The following is a 17,707-nucleotide window of genomic DNA, read 5'->3' as shown; positions in this document are numbered from 1 at the left end:
TGGACTCTGTTCTAAGGTGCCAGGAAGCTCCAGGAGGCTCAGGGTTTAACTGGATTTACACTTTTAAAGAATAAGCTTTTGAGGGAGCAAGAGTGAAATGAAGGATTTTGCAATCTAGACGACCTGAGTGACTTGGATCAAGATGGTCTGAAGCAGATGGAGAGAGACCCTGAAGCGTATATTGGATGTTGAGCCAAGGGGCCTACAAACAGATCCACTATCTAGAGTGGAGGAAGAAGAGAAATCCCAAACAATAAAGCCAGATCTGTAGGTTATAAGAAGAGCAACCTGCTGCTAATGAACACGTTACCTCAAGAAGAGCCACTGTCAAGCCAAATCAAGCACATTTCATTTAGTCCAACTGCAGAGGGGCTCTTGTCATTATAATGTAACTGCTTTCTATCCCTACACAGTGGTGGCATGGACTAGGTCATCCTCATTCACTCCTCTGTCCCACCAGGCTCGAATACTTCTGCACATGGGTGATCTCCTCTGTTGTGCTCTGTTGCTTTCCACTTTTACTTTCAAAGGGATCTGGCCAAGGTCTAGACATAGGATATCCCATGCTAACACTCTAGCCATTAACCTAAGGATGATAAAATTACATCACCAGCTGGCTCGCACCGGGTTACTAGGCCCACATTCTATCTAACCATTTGGACCCTTGGTTATTAGTGTCAGGTACTGGTGTGAGCCCCCTAGATGCCCGATCTGCTCTGGTGTTTTGTTAGAACTCTTCAAGATGCAGATGTGCCCATTAAGAAGACTTCTAGGTTGAACAGGTCCAGGGACAACAAACACCAAAATTTGGCAGCTTTCTAGGAAGCTCGCCAATATTACTCAAGGACATCAAAGACATCTGAGACACTGGCATGAGGATGTCAGAGCAGCCATGGACTGCCCCTTCACTTCACAGTCTGCATCATGGCTGGGCACTTGATCCATAGTTCACAACATGAGGTTGCCTACAGTAGAGAGTCTCAGGAAGGAACACAGTTTCTAAGTCTCGCATTGCTTTCCATTTGTGTCTACCTTGAATACCATCCATAGTCTGTGATTTAGGAAACATTCAAAAGTTGCTTGATTTCTTTTTTCTCACCCTTTTCATCTCACCCGCCACTTCCCAAGAGCAGTGTTTCTTACTAGAGGTTTTTTCTGTGAATGTAGCACAGGAAAAATGAGTGTCAGAATGATCACTGTTTCAGGCTAGGAGACAGCTCTGTGGTAAAGTGTTTGCCATCCCTAGTACCCTAACCTTCATCTAAAAAGACATAAGAAAGATAAACAGCCCAAAATAACTGTAAATTGTTCTTGATTGAATCTGACCAAGAGAAACCCTGTCTTGGGCGGGAGTGGGAGAGTCTTCGTATGTACACATTTATTGGGCATTATCCTTTATTACACCCCATGAACAAACTTGCCAAACAAATACATCAGTGCTATAGAAAGGATTGCTTTATACATTATAAATGCTTCATACTTCAAGCATTGCACTGCTTTAAAGAGGTGTAAAGACAGGAAGGAGGAGCTGAGACAGGAGAATTGCCACAAATTCTAGGCCAGCCCAAAATATCTGGTGAGAGTGATTCTCAGAACAGCCTCGGCTTCACTGTGAGACCTTGTCACAGAAAACCAACTCAAACACCACGTATAAAGGAAGTGTGTAGCTGAGTGAAGGCAGAAAGGTATTTAATATGGTATGGAGGGAGGGACACAACATCAAATCCTGAGACCAATCTTTTATTTTACAGTCATGAGAATTAAACCTAGGGCCCTAGCCGGGCAGCTGTGGTGCACATCTTTAATCCTAGCACTCGGGAGGCAGAGCCAGGCGGATCTCTGTGAGTTTGAGGCCAGCCTGGTCTATAGACCGAGATCCAGGACAGGCACCAAAACTGCACAGAGAAGCCCTGTCTCGAAAAACCAAAAAATAAAATAAAATAAAGTAAACCTAGGGCCTTGCACATAGTAGGCAAGCGCTCAATTACTGAGCCATAACCCCAGCTTTCTTTTTAACTTCTTATTTTAAAACAAGGTCTCACTAAGTTGCCAAGGCGTGCCTTGAACTCTCTCTGTAGCCCAGGCAGCTCTTGAACATGCCATCTGTGGTAGTTTGTGCCATTGTTGAGGGTCATGGATTTAGCCTCTGAAACTGGGGACCCAATAAACTCTTCCATCAGTTGCCTTGGTCACGGTGTCTCTTTAGAGCAATAGAAAAGGAACAGAGATACCGTCCGTCCTCCTGCCTCAGCCTCCTGAGTTGCTGAGATTACAAGTCCAGGTTTCAGATAATCTTAATTGTAATTTCTTCACATTGTGAATGTATAGAGTCATTGAAGTTAGGCCTAGAGTTTAGTAAGAAAATACACAGAGGACCAGCCCAGGCACCTCCCTCTTGGCCTGTCTAACGTGTCTTCTCTCCTCACTCATCTGTTCCACCTTTTCCTTCCTACCCTGCAGTGCCTCATCCAAGGACTCATCTCAAAGCAAAATCATCCGCTTCACTCTGGGTCAGAAAAAGATCTCTAGGTTAGCAGTCCTCCGTGTCTTACAAAGCATGGTTTAAACCCAGCCCGCTCTTCCTGTCTCCTCCTCGCTGGCTGAGTTCCCTTTTGGTTCCCATCCTTGCTCTGTGTCTCCAGTTACCCAAACCCAAACATGCTTTGGCTAATGATTCAGCTTGGGGAGATCCAAAAGTGGTCTTCGATGGGAGTGTGTTTATGTGTGTGAGAGAGGCTTGTATGTGTGTAAGTGACTGGCTCCAACGGGATGTTTCTCGCTGTATTGATTTCACCTCAGTACCAGAATCCCGTTCATAGGAGGAGGTGACTTTCCAGGTAGTTATATAGCAATGTTACATGAATGCATTTGCTCCCTGCTGCATCCTGGCGCTAATCCGCATCTCCTTTCTGTGTGCTGCGCTTTGGCTGTGGTCATTGGTGCTCAGTTACTAATTGGGGGTAGTTTCCTGTGAACTAAGATCTGAAGTGTGACTTCACAACAGAAGACTGTCATGTCCTGTCTTTGTTTCTGGATTCTCCTGCCCACCATGGGGAAGTTGCCTCAATTTCTTGGAAAACAGAAACAAACAAACAAAAACCAACCAATTAGTCTGCAGGCGTCCTGTCCTGAACCCTGTGATGCATGCTTGGATGGAGGAAAACCAGGTATACTGTAACATCTACAGGCTTACTTAATCCTTCCAGCCTCCGAAAGGTAATGAGGTAGGTCACGTTAATAGCCCCATTTTACAGTCCTGGAAACGGAAACTTCGCAAGTGTGATCATTTGCTCCCAGGCCACACAGAAGATGGAAGAGAGTCCAGGTTGTTTTTCCCTGGAGTAAACCCTTAGGCCACACCACTCTCTTCCTCTTCGCTCTGCTGTGGTGAGGTTGTTGACACTTCTCTGTCAGACCTTCCTGCCTCAGCCGCTGCCTCAGCCTTGCCCTTCACACTGCCCCGTGGCCCCTGAGGGAAGCCGCACTGGGGTTGAATCTGCCCTGTGATGACCGGTGCTGTGTTTATTTCCCAAGGAACTGTCTCCTGAAGGAGAAAGAAAGCTGGCCCTTCATTTCATCCAGGTCCAGATCTGCGACCAGCTGCCAGCTGTCTCCTCTGCTGGGTTCTAGGAAACTTTTATAATCAGTTTCTTTTTCTGGGAATCTTGTGTGGGGCAAGACTCAACCTGGGAGCAGCTGGACCGGCGAGGGAGAAACTGCATGGGACCATGCTTCGGTGCACAGCATGCGCAGATGCATGCTACCCGGAAGAGATGGCTTCCCCTGATGAAGAAGGGGAGGCTGCAGCAGGAGATGCCCCTGTTCCAGCAGGCTGATCGCGCTGAATCTGAACGTCATGGGAACGTATATTCATGTGAGAGGAAAGGGCAGCCTGGAGGAACTGTGACTGTTCCTAGGAAGTCAAGCGCTCTGCCCCCAGAGATAAGAGGACAGGAGCTGGATGGGAAGCTGTGTGATTAGAAGCACATGCCTCTCCCGCAGTGGCCCAGATGCTGGAAGGAGGCAATGGAGAGAGAGAAAGAGCTGAAGACAAGGGAGCAGCTACCCAGGTCCAAACCTGTACTGCAAACAGAGCTCCCAGCTTCATGCTCAGCCCAGGCCTGGCTTCCTTTAGAGTCGTCACATCCCACGTCAAGAGTGTTTTGAGTGCATTTTGTCCTGGACTCCCCTTTCCAAGATCCCACCCCTGAGCATCATTATCAAGACTGAGGCTAATTAAGCACCGTTGAGGACAGCAGTCAACTCTGGTTGGCAGAAGAGACACCCCCACCCTTCTTTCCTCCCCCAGAACTCTGGAGACAGATCCCTTGTTGAAAGTGTAAACACTGTTGGGATTCCTGCCAGGACCAGGTATCTTGATGGGCAACAGAGATGTTCAGCAGCATGAGAAGCCTCACCCTTGAATGTGGGCCTCATGCATTTCTGCTGTCTCCTGTGCCGTCGCTCCCTGGCATCTCTGGTAGAGTCACGGGCGTTTACCATGTTCTGCCTAGTAGAGGCAAGAAAGCCCAGTGACACAAAGGTATAGTCGCCACTTAGCATTACCTGGGGAAAGGATTTCACCTCTAGGAGTGTATGGTGTCCTGAGGATTTTGTGAAAGGCTTTTACAGTGTGGGGATATCATTGGTGTGCAGTGAGTTGCAGATACATTGGTGATGTTGCTCTTCTGGGTTGAGCGAGGTGCGGCAGCCAGGCCAAGTGGATCCCTGCATGGCCGTCTTGGAGAATGGAATCAAATTAGCAGGATAGTCAGTTCTCTGCCGAGCTGCTGAAAAGCAGATGCTGTGGAAATGAGAGATTTAGCATTTAATCATCTTGTCTGGCAGGAAAGCATCTCCTATCGTGGGCTCCTCACCCCCAGCATGTGCACACAAGCTGCCATATTTCCTGGGAGGGGCACCCCTCTGCTTCCAGCCTTTGAAGTGGTTTGGGAGAGAAGAACTGCCCTCTTCCCATCAGCACGTACAGCACGTGGAGAGGAGGCACGGGGACTCGGTTGTAGGTTCCAGGCCAGGAATAAGTTCAGTCCCCTGCTTGGTTCCACACACGCTGGAGAAATTGACCGCCGCTCTCACAGCAGCAGACCTGTGTCCCACCTGCTCACAGCGCTTCCCATGTGTGTCTGGGAAAACCCACCAGTAGCTTCTGTGAATGTGAAGCGGGATAGGAAATGACCGTCAGAACTGAAGTTCTACTTACAGAGCCGCCGGCAACTCTTGATGCCGTGGTGAATGGCACGGAGCCGATCTGCCCGCCTGCCTCCCGCTGCCTTGCATCAGTGAGGCTGTGTGGTGGGCAGCATCTGCCACCCCACCCACAGCTGTCCCTACTGGTCAGACCCGGCTCTTCAGCAAGGCAGGACTCTGATGTGACTGACAGCAATGCTTCCAGGCTGGGCTTGATCCAAGTTCCCCTGATACACAAGGATGTTAACAGTCATGAACTGCAGAATGCTTAGCCAGAGGCTACAAGCCTGTGTGAGGCCATGGGTCTGTGTCACTGGTAAACTAGACATAGTCTTATTTTTAGCTCCAGTTCTGCCCTCGGCCTCCTTTAATTAGTGCTTCAACCCTGAGGGATAAGACAGAGCTCAAGCTTCCTAGTGTGACCCACAAGATCTTCCCTCCTCTGGTCCTGGTCACTTCCCCTGGCTGGTTCCCTCTACTCGGTCCCTCAAGAACCAGCACATTCCAGCTCGGTCCTCCACCCTCTTTCAGTGTGCTTTGTTTTTTGAGATAGGGTCTTGCTTTGTAGCCCAGGCTGATGTGGAGTCAGTGTGTCTGCCTCAGCCTGACCAGTGCAGGGCTCCAGGTGGGAGCCACCGTGGTTAGCTCTACTTTGATGGCAGTCTGAGGCACTGCGTGGAGGCAGATGTTCAACCACTGAGCCAGCCCCTTAGACCTCCTTTCAGATCTCACTGAGGTGGCTGACCTTGAGCGTACTCTATAATCTAGAAAGGCCTCTGATTTACACTCTTCCTGTCTCAGCCTCCTGAGTATCTGGAATTACAGGCGTGAGCCACCACACCCAGCTTCCCCTCTGTACTTTCTGCAAGTTCTCACCACGTGTGGCATCCTTTCCCTTCTGAGCCTCTACTCACATTCCCCCCTTCCACATGCCAAAGCAGGGTCTCACTCTGGCGTCTCCCTTTTAGTCTCCCTCTGACTTTGAAAGTTATCGCTTCCTTTCTATGAATTGCCTCTGCACTTTGCATCCACACACGTCACCTAGGTGTCAGCTGGGGGCAGCTGGCTCCTTCAGATCCAGAAAGGGCTATGCAGACTAGTCCTGCCTCCTGCCGCCAGTAGAGTGGCCTTCTGTGATCACCCAGCTACCTTGGGACATCATGATTACCTTTGATTTTGAAATCCTGAACATGAAATCTCTTGCTAAAATTTATTCTGAACTAATTCATTTGCAGATCAGCACACTATCCTGAGAGGTGCCTTGGTTTCCTTGTGGCTGAGTTCTTATTTCTCATACCACGTTCATTCATCATCTTTGTACATGATGTGGTGTCTTAGTGTTACTATGGTTGTAGATGAAACACCATGACCAAAAGCAAGTTGGGGAGGAAAAGGTCTTTTTGGCTTACACTTGCACATCACTGTTTGTCATTGAAGGAAGTCAGGACAGGAACTCACACAGGGCAGGAACCTGGAAGCAGGAGCTGAAGCAAAGACCATGGAGGGGTGCTGCTTACTGGCTTATTTATCATGGCTTGCTCAACCTGCTTTCTTATAGAACCCAGGACCACCAGCCCAAAGGTGGCCCCAACTAAAATGGTCTGGGCCCTCCCATATCCTTAATTAGTAATATCACTTAATTAAGAAAATGCCCAACCTCATAGAGTCGCTTTCCCTGTTGAGGTTCCCATCTCTCAAATGACTTTAGCTTGTGTCAAGTTGACATAAAACTAGCCAGCAGGGGTGGATTTTGCTAAAATCTTCAGATGGGTGAAAGAGGTTTCAGATGATAAAATCTTGAGATGAATGAACTTCGGAGCAATCATCTCCAACATCAGAGGAACAATGAGCCATGGCCACCATGAGGAATCCAGGACTATTCTTCTTAGTCCCAAGTGAGGACTTTTTCACTACAGATTGAGGCACAAAGAACCCAGACGTCTCCCAAGTGCAAGTTCTCCATCACAGACAAAACAGTTTCTGTTCTGGAATGTTCTTGAATGAGAAAAAGAGCCCTACTTGACAAAGCCTGTATTGCATCTTTGCAAATGTTGATCTCAGATACTGATTTTTGTATTCCTCTCTTCTCAGCCTTTCAGCCCATCTACTTCCTGCCTTGTCTGATTCTTTTTGTGTGTGTGCAATAGTGTGTTCCCTTTATGAGGATGTCCTTACGCATCTGTGCGAAGCAAAGAGGATGGGAGGGGACTCAGTGGCACCTAGTAATTACAGCAGAAGAGGTATCAAGTCCCATTTCCAATGCACAGCTATCCATTGAGTAGTTATTCCAAAGTTAGAGATGAGGAATATGAATATCAGATGTGAGGCTGGCTCTGAGTCCTGTGGGTAGGAATGCCTGCTTTCTGTCCATTCACCACACTGCTTCCCAGAAAATCAGAAGGACTCAGGATTATGGCCGACCTATCCTGTGCTTGGATGGCTTGCTTCTGTGCTGTCTAAAAATCTCCTGTGGTCTTGGGTGAGCACAGTAGAGACTCTCTAGCAACTCTGAAAGGATTTATCTTTTCCTCCTCACTGCTTTGTGCTTCCCTGCTCTTCATAACCCCCTACTGAAGCCTGCACCATGGAATACCTCTGCTGTGACATTATCTTGGAACAAGTCCATGATCCTCCTCCAGGCATCCCTATATGTCGGGATAAAGACTTCTGCAGGCCATGGCTGCTTAAATCAGTCCCAGCCAAGAGTCCTGTTTGTACCTGTTCTACCAATGGATGTAGGGCTGTGTCACCTAACATGGAGGATTTGCAGGACACTGCGTCAGAAGCAAGTCCAAGTCACACTAAGGTTCCATTCCTGGATCTCCTTGACTAGCTGTGCTGACACATTCAGACTCGACCCCAGATGCTGGAACTGCTGGGGATTTGTACCAGTTCTGTCTTTGTGGGAGTGAATTTCTCCAAGCCAGAGGTGGCAAATTCACTGAGGTGAATGCTCCTAGGACAGTAGGAAGCAGTGCCTTAAGACCCACTGGCTGGCTAGGGGAACATCAGCCCCCTCCACTTCTCCTAGCTTCTAGTGCGGGGACCCGGCCAGCTTTTTAACTGGATCAGTTTTACAGTCCTCTCACACCAGCTCATGTTCTCCCTGCGCTCTGCAACCATCTTTCTTGCTGAGCCAACAAGAAAAAGTTTAAAGCGCTTGCTGCTTACATCTAAACTGCTTCCAGACTCCAGGCTTCTTTGGTGCTCGCCGAATCGCACGGAAAAAGAAGGCTGGAAGCTTTATGGGTTGAAAAGTCAGGCTTATCATTGGGTCTGACACTGGTCGACCGAGGCTCCAGTTGCCTTTAAACATGGCTCAGTGGGTTTTAACTGAAAGATACAACTAAATATGTCATCATGCATTCATCTTTCAACTTTAATTATTGGAAACAGCCTGCTTAGTAAGTCCCTGGACCAAACTTCCGGCTTAGGGAGTCTTCCCCCTTACCTCCCTAGGGAATACTCCTTGACATCTTTAGACACACTACAAAGAAATCTGGCAGCTTTACTTTCAGAACCACCCAAAACGAGGTTTTGTTTAAGGGGAAAGTGTGTGTTTGTCTTTAGACTAACTGCATCCTGCTGTTTTCACAGACAGAATTATGACGTTGTATGTTGACTGTAGGGAGAAGCCCAGCTTCAGCCTCACAGGGATGCCACAGGGCCAGGTTGTCAGGTGTGGAAGGAGAGTGTAGCCAGACAAGCACTGGCAGCCAGGCCTCAGGTTTGCACTGCAGATGCGTTGGGTTGGAGTGTTAGCGTTTGCTTTCTTTCCGCTGTAAACTGAATCCTTGCCTTAGCGCCCATACCTCTGGATTATGGCAAACGCTATTTCCAGCACAGCGCACATGGGTTAAGCTGTTACGTTCCATGCTGGATAGAGTCAAGGATGTTGTGGGTCACTCATATTGAAAAGTAAGAACACCTATCTCAGAGGATAAAGAAGATGAGTTTTATATTTTTCATCAGCAAACTTACTCTTAGTGGATCTTCCTTCAAATTTCCTCTTTACTCAGAGGAATTGTGTTCCCATTTTGCCATTGGACTTCTCCGGTGTCATTTTGTTTGCTATATTCCACCTTTGACTAGCAATCTCCACGGGCCCAGTGTCTGAGTTTGTTGTTGTTGTTCATCTCCTGCATGGTTGCACTTCTTCCTGGGCCACTACTGCACGCCTAAGACTGACTGCGTTACTCTCTGGCCTTTGCATTTTAGACTTCCAGGTCCTACCACAAGGGTGGCCGCTGCAGGCAGCGAGGCCAAAGCACGGGGAGGGACAGCCGCTGCCAACAACCGACGCAGCCAGAGCTTTAACAACTATGACAAATCCAAACCTGTCACCTCTCCACCCCCACCGCCACCAGCAAGTAACCATGAAAGAGGTGAGTCTTTTTCTCTTGAATTCCTCATTTGTTTTTCTTTCTAGTAGACCCGTCTGATTCCTTTGGGTGAGTTTGAGTGGAGCCAAAGGCAAGCTTGCAAAGAAGATGAAGAGCTGTGGTTTAAACATACGTGTTTAGCAAGAAGGTTGTTATCAGTGGCATTAATACGGTAGGGAAACTATTGTTATATTCACAGCCAGCCAGAGTAAGTTATTTGTTTGGCTATGGCCCATAAGACACTTGGCTACAGATAAGAAACAAGATACCATTTGCAATTGAGATTAAATTTTCATAGAGTATATGCTGTGCAGTAGAAGGGTTTTGGAGAAATGCAAGTTTCTTGAGGCATGCTTTGGGAGCCATCAGAAATGATGCGAAGAGCATTAGGAATATGGGCATTTTCACTTTTGGAAAATGAGTCAGCAATGTTGGGTCAGCTAAAGTGAAGCATTTGGCTTACACATGAGAAGCAGACAGCCTTGCTTCTGGGGTTGTGATGATGTAATGGTATGTGACCATCTATGCTACTGAGCTTTCAGGATGGAGAAAAACCAGGTGAGTGGCCCCATGGAAGACCTTCACAGCAGGTAGTATAAAACACCTTTGCTTGTATAAGCCTACAAGACGTTCGAGAAACTGAGGCAGATTAGATGAGTCTTCAATGGAAGACAAGCCCTGCCTACCTACCCACCAAGCAGAGAGGGTAGACCATGAAGCCAGGGCTCTCAGAAGCATTTCCTGTGATAGTGTGGAAATGTCTAGAGCTTACCCTGGACCATGGTACTCCATCCTCCTGAGACACAAGCATGCTGCCCCTCTGTCCCTGAAGTGGCTTGGGAGCCCAGGCAGCCCTCATGTTGCGTGGGAACTCATTCCCATCCTATCTACTCCCCAAGCCAGGAACACTTGGGTCAAGGAGCCCCATTACTTTTTGAGAGTTTACTAATGGCTACGGTTTTCCCCCCATCAGAATAGGGGAGATATTTTTCTTTTTATGGGGCTTACAGATTTCTTAACCATTGCTAAGGTCTTACCCAGGATGTATGGAGCAGTCACATCTATGCGATCCTGCCCCTGGTTTCTGCCTCACACAAAATCAAGGGCTCTCGTTTAGCCTGTGTGGTTTTTCGCTCTGTCTGTCTCACTTTTGTGGTACTGGGGATCCAACCCAGAGCCTTGTCATGCTAGGCAAATGTTGTATCCCTGAGCTGCATGCCCCCACTTCTCCTGTTCTTTACTTCACCATGCCAGCATGGTAAAATGGTACTTGGAGGGGCTGGGGAGATGGATCGACAGTTAGGAACGCACACTGCTTTTGCAGAGGAACCAAGTTCAATTCCCAGCATCCATGTTGGGCAGCATACAACCACCTGTAACTCCAGCTTCAGGGGATCTCGTGTTCTCTTATGGCATCTGGGCTCTTGTACTCACATGCACATACCCACGTACAGGCATACATACACATAAATCAAACAATATAAAAATTAAAAAATCCACAAATTTGTGCTTGGAATACAAAAATCACATCTGTTTGCAAAATGGTACAAAAGCACATATTTTTAAAGTTCTCTTTTATATTTCTTAACAAGCACCAATATAAACCAAACTGTACATACCCTTCCAGAACTTTCATAGTACGGCCATATAAACTCAACACATACACACACACACACGCACACGCACACGCACACGCACACGCGCACACGCACACACGCACACACGCACACACGCACACAGAAATGTTTTGGGTTTTACCTCAATAAGAAAAAGCTATTTTCTTTTCAGTTCCTCCTGTGTCACAGCTCATTTATTTCCTCTTTTTAAACGATGTAACTAACATGTACAAAAAAAGGTTGGCTACTTGCCACAGTCACAGAGGCAGGGAGGGGCGAGGTCTCTGGGAGGCATGAATTTTTGAAATAAGACAAATTGTTTTAAGGTGCTGAGCTAATAAAGCCATTGGATAAATCTGGCCTTCTTCATTGCCATTATCATGACTATCAGTGGCCTGGCATAGTAAACACTCCTTTGGGTTTCTCCTCGACCTGTGAGGTCCTTCATCACCGAAGCACCGTGAAGAATGAGAGATGCTCGGCTGCCCTTGCCTTTGGGCCTTGTGGACATGAGGACCATTGCACTTCCCTCTGGGTCTCCTCTGGTTTTTGTCAGCTGCATCACCCCCTTGCCCTGTCCTCCTTGTCAAGAGATGGAGTTAGATGATCTTTAGCATTTTGTCATGTCTGAGTTGCACTGGGTCCATTGATCAAGACTGTCTGTAAGCATGTCGCTTTGTGGTCGGTGACAGCTTTGAGTCAGTGATTAGAAGACAGAACCTTAGAATAATCCCCCATGTCCTGCTGCACACCTGGATTCTGACATGACATCACAAGCCGAGTGGGTGGAATGATTCTAGTAATCAGAAGATGGTAGCACCTCTTTCATCTGCTTGTGACCATGAATGGAGACTAGGATGGGACTGGCATCAGGCTGGCTGTGGGAACTAAGGGGCTAAAATGCTGCTTTCCAGAGGTACATAGAGAGGAGTAGTGCCCATGTGTGTCATAACAGAGAGGTGCTTGGAGTCGTGAGGGCAAAGATGACATAACCAAGTCCTCTCTGGGGCGAGTCAAAAGTGGTACTGCATTGCCTTTCCTTAGTGCTGGAATGGGAGCATTGGGAAGGAATGAGTTGCTCTGAAAAACTTTTCCTCATATTGGTTGGGGTATTGATCTAAGAACAGATCTTCTAGATTCACTTTTACATTAAACTCAAGTTCTGTAGTGAACCTGTCTGAAGTTGCCACAGTGATGGGTAGGCCTCGTTGGTCATTCTGAAACTGTGACCCTTGCATCTGGAAGCAGCTGCAGGATTACTGTGTCTTTGGGCTGCCATCCATCATGGGGGGTGTCTTAGAAGACCAGCATCAGGTATGGACCAGGGGTCCGCTGTTGCATTTGTTGTCTGGGAATGGAACTCTATGTGCCTAGGCTAGGCTGTCAGGCTGGATTAAGCTACCACACTCAAAGTCCTCATGGGGCCCTGGAAGAGGAAAAGGCCTAGCCAGTTAAGAAGCCACACTCCTGCCTGAGGCCAGACTGGAGAAAAGGTTTTGGCCTTCAGCTAAAGACAAAGCCAAGTACTTTGAAGACCTATGACTAAACTTGAATTCATGGCCTGGCCACTTCCCAGAAGTGTGACTCAGAATATGCTGCCTCTAGGTAGCCATCGCCAGGGCATCTACTCCAGCTCACCTTTAAAGACCATCTCAAGCCACACTGCTGCCACTGTGCTCAGAAGGCTGCAGACAGCCATTGCAGGTGCTAGCAAGCTCGCCTGGGAGCTTCTCCGCAGGGGTGGGCTCAGCAGCAGCATGCACCGCATTCCCAGTCATCCAGGTGCAAGCCCTGCCCAGGACTGCAAGAGGACAAGCTCACAAGTCACTGTGTCAAAGCCACTGGAGCTGCATCTCTTGAAATAGCTCAGTATGTGCTACTTCTGAGGCTCCTGCAGTACGAACCCCAATTAGCAGCCACAGTTCTCAGAGAAGCCCAAAGTGGTGACGTCCTCAAGAAGTACCCATACTTTAGTTATAGTTCTTCCTGGTCCAAATGTGGTTGTATAGTCAGAGGTCATTTCCACCATGAACAGTATCACTTAGCAACACAGTAGCTTTCCATCTTTATCAGGTTTCCATGGGGGACAGCCAGAAGGTCACCCCAGGTCCTGTTCACGTGCAGAAGCACAATGGGTTTCTTTGATCCTCTCCCACCGGAAGTCCCCCCACTTCTCTGAGAGTCAGATTGATGGTCAGTGAGGTGGCACCAGCAGACCCTGGGCCTTAGCGAGTTACACACACAGTGTTCTTGCTTGGATGTTCTTGTTTCCCCCTAGCCCAGTCCAAACTCTGTGCCCCAGTCACCTCTCTGTTCATTGTAGATATTTCAGGGAAGGGTCCATCTACCATCTTCGCATAGCTGGAGCTGGTCAACATTGTGAGTGTCACTTTCCTGGCACCAGAGACCCAGAGCACTCCCTGTTAATAGTACCCTTTGTCATGTCTGAGTTGCACTGTCCATTGATCAAGACTGTTGGTAAACATGTAGCCATCCAGTGGTAGGTATAGCGCTAACAGGAGATTTCTTCACTATGACTTGACTTCACACCATAGCTTCCTTTGGTTTCAAATTATGGACAGGGTCTAATTGAGTAGATGAAAAGTCCCCATATATATATTTAGAGGCTCACCACTCCCAAACAGTGTCCATACTGATGTAGTCCATGCAAAGTGTCCACATGAGCCCAGTGAGTACACATGGGTGGCTGTCAGAATGACCGTGTCCATGATCTAGGGTAGCCTTGGTAAGTTCAAAACTCTAGATTACTGTTACTCTTTTATGATCTCTGTGTGTGTGTGTGTGTGTGTGTGTGTATATACAAACATGTGCACACATGTGCACACATCATAGCATGCATCTGGAGGTCAGAGGACAACCTCAAGTGTGGGTCCTTCCCCCTCCCCCCTTGTTTGAGATAGGATCTGTTGTTCCTCACTAGCTGGCCTACAAGCTTCCAGCGACTCTTCTGTCACTACCTGTCTTCTCACTGTGGGAACGCTGGCATTGTGGACACGTGCTACTGCATCTGGCTTTACCTGGGTTTGGGTCGCCTAAGCTCAGATCCTCATGCTCGCACAGTGAGCACTTTTACCCACTGAGGCACCTCCTCAGCCCAACTGTTATTTTATTTATTTATTTATTTATTTATTTATTTATTTATTTATTTATTTTATTCATTCATTCATTCATTCATTCATTCATTCATTCATTTATTTTGGTTTAGGAGCCCCAGAACAGTGTGTAAATACAGAGTGAGGGAGAAAGAGTAAACAAGGAGACTGAACACAGAGACAGAACCTTCCACAATATCAGTGATAGGCAGCTGTGGCCTGTGGCACACATGTAGCCACACACAATGGCCAAAGTGCGGCCTTTGTCACTACTCATATTTGTCACTTTTCAATGGCTCTTTTGTTATTATAGTAGATAGCCTGAGTTGTAAGAATACGGAATCTTCCCATAGGGCCACATTATTCAGTATGCATTTTCAGTGTGATTTACTCCCCATGAATCATCCTTGGAAGGAGAGCTCACTCACCACTGATTTGTCTTACACTTTTTGTGTGTGACGGTTAATCTGAGTTTTTGGTTACTAAATTTTTAAAAACAGGTGGGGACTGGAGAGATGGTTCAGTGGTTAAGAGCACTGCTGCTCTTTCAGAGGATCCAAGTTCGGTTCCCAGCACCCACATCAGGCAGTTCACAACTGCCTGTAACTCAAGCTCCAGGGGATCCAGCACATTCTGGACTTTACACGAGCCCATACTCACGTGTGCACGTGCCCACACAGACACCCATATACACTTAATTAAAATAATAAAAACTGTTTAAAAGAAAGAAATGGGCTTCATTGTGACATTTTTCATATATATTCATCAGTGCGCTAATTCTTTTTAAAAAATCTATTTTTATTTTGTGTGTATGCATTTTCTGCCTGCATATATGCTCATACACTACATGTATGCAATACCCAAGGAGGCCAGGAGAGGGAGGTGGATCCCCTAGGACTGGAATTACAAATGGTTGTAAGCCACCAAGTGGACACGGGGAATAGAACTTGGGTCCTCTGGAAGAGCAGTTAGTTCTCTTAACCGCTGAGCTACTGCCCCAGCCCCATGTACTAATTTTTATTCAACCCTCCCACTGCGGTTCCCTGTACCATGTTTCCACTTTTTGGTCCCCTCCCCCACTTTACCCACCACACTACATCCCATTACCCTCTCTTCTTCCCCTCCCTCCCCTTCCTAGTCTCCTGTCTTACACACACACACACACACACACACACACACACCCCTAGATTCTGTGTGAATCTATCAGCCTTCAAGTGACTATACAAGCATGGAGGCTGGACTTTATAAACGTTGCCCTTCTGATACAGGTTTCCAAGTTTATATTTGATGTTCCTATAATCCCCAAGATTGTGAAGGTGGAAAACCCCTCTTCTTAGTTATACATCACAAGAAGTGCCAGTTTCGAATTGCCCTGTAACTCTTAGCACGTATTTGATGACTTATTGTTATAGGGGAGGAGCTACTTCCATCCCCCACACCAACTCAAGCCTGGCATGCAGCAGGGGCTCAAAAATGGAGACCCATAAAAATTTCATATCCATTTGTCATAACTATATTTAAATATATTCTTAGAGCCAGCACTTTAGATAGATAGATTTACTGATTGCCAAGGTCTTCAAAACTTGCTTTGGTTTTGTGGTTTTTATCTTGCAAGTCTTCAGGTTGTTGTTATATTTTATTTTAAAATGTTTTCATTTGTTCTAGTTGATCTCATAGAAAATAAGGGGGTGAGTTTTGATCTGTTTCTTGCCCTGGATCTACAAAGGGGTGTAGGTATGTTAGCAGAAGGCAGACAGGGCCAGGAGGTGCTCTAAGGGTGACTGCTTGCCCACGTCAGTTCTCTGTGCTCTTCTTGGTTCTTGAAGAGCTTGGAGTCTCTTTCTGCCGATGAGAGTGGACCCAGGGGAGAACTATGACAGCCTCACATCCCAGTTTTTGTCTTTAATGTCTAGGATTAAACAAAAGCCTAACATCAAGGGGAATGAAATTGTGTCTGGTGTGTTCTCTCTGGCTGTCTTTGAGGACCATTTTCCCTATCTTCTGTATAATTCAGGAAAACCTTGCGGAGAGAGTGCAGAAAAGCCCTTGAGTGTGTGGCACTATGAATGCCCATGCTGGACCCAACCCTTTCCCACAGCGACAGGAAGGCTGTATAGCCAGGTTTGCCTTTCTGGCAATATGAATGTACTTAGACACCAGCATGCAAGCTTATGATCTTGCTGGATACCCTCACTCTAAAAGACAATGAACCTGGCTTTGGGAAGCAGAGAGACCAAGTCATATAAGAAGACAAAATACCTATTTGGTTAGTCTGCATTGGGGATGCAAGATGAGTGCCTGCTGTGTGTCCAGTCTGAAGTTGATAAATCCAGTGCTTCCACTCTCCCATTTGACAGGCAGAGAGCTTCACATGTACATGAATCCAACTTAATTTAAAGTTTCATCAGAAGGGGAGTGCATTTAGGCCTCTGGGTGCTCTCTTAGTCAGGTTTACCGCAGTTTGATCTGCAACGCTCCGTTTATTCCATTTATTTAAATGTTCCTTAACATTTTTCTCCTAAGTTATGTATTTGACAGTATTCATCTAAAGAATACATTTAAAGGTAAATTCATTTTGGAGTAGGTGAAACGAACCTTTCCATGGGCATGCAAGGCCTGTCTTCACAATGCAAGGTGCAAGAGCGAGGAGGGGCCACTGAGCTGTGACCCTCCGGGTCTGCCATAGCCAGCACTTCATGATGAGCATCTCATGAAGGCACTTGAACCCTTCTCTGCTGAAGATGGACTTCCTGGGCATGAAACCAACCTATCAGATAAGATGCCATTTCCCAGCTGCAGTTCGACCCACCACTGTGCTTCCTTAGACCATGAATGTGTAGCTGGTGTGGGAGGGATCCAGCCTTTCTAGATGCTGTAGATGAGGGATCACATCAGGGAGACCCGTCTCGGAAGCAGTGGTCTCGGTAGCCTCGTTGGTGGGAAGCCTGTCAGTGAACGCCGTGGCTATGTGAGTGCTGTGCTGTAGAACGGTCTGCACTGAGGACACGTACCTGGGATCCCAGAGCTCCCGATGGATTCTTCAGCAGTGGCTATGCCTGCTTTTGTAGTTGGGAGAGCCTTTGAGCTTTGTGGGTGATAACGTAGGCTCCAGCATCAGAGCAGCACCCCCCAGTTCTAAGATGAAGCAGGTCCCTCTGTGTTCTGAGCCCCGTTACCTTTGCTTTGATGGGAGAATCATAGCATTTACCTAGAGTGAAAACTGCATTGCAAGGTGCACAGCCTGTGGAAACTCAGCTTGGGCAGAGGGAAAAAACAAAAACAAACCCCACAAACCGTCTTGACTGCTGGGTAGCCCAAGACGTTGAGCCTCTGCTGCCCTCTGCTGCCCGAGTCTTGTGATGACAGCTCATCTCTACCTAGTGTTCTT

The 17,707-nt window shown here is 47.2% G+C and overlaps 1 protein-coding gene across 1 annotated transcript in view; it reads left to right on the top strand.

The window, feature by feature from the left end:
- Nav2 (neuron navigator 2) overlaps positions 1-17,707 on the top strand; it is a 367,113-nt gene that overhangs the window by 166,346 nt on the left and 183,060 nt on the right. The window contains 2 exon segments of the mRNA XM_052762814.1: positions 2,461-2,529; positions 9,427-9,593. Coding sequence (XP_052618774.1) covers positions 2,461-2,529; positions 9,427-9,593 — 236 coding nt within the window.

This window comes from Peromyscus californicus, unplaced genomic scaffold, assembly GCF_007827085.1.
Source record: "Peromyscus californicus insignis strain IS unplaced genomic scaffold, ASM782708v3 Scaffold_4__1_contigs__length_199733344, whole genome shotgun sequence".
Lineage (NCBI taxonomy): Eukaryota > Metazoa > Chordata > Mammalia > Rodentia > Cricetidae > Peromyscus > Peromyscus californicus.
Note: the sequence above shows the minus strand (reverse complement) of the source record. Positions and strands in the feature narration are given on the sequence as shown.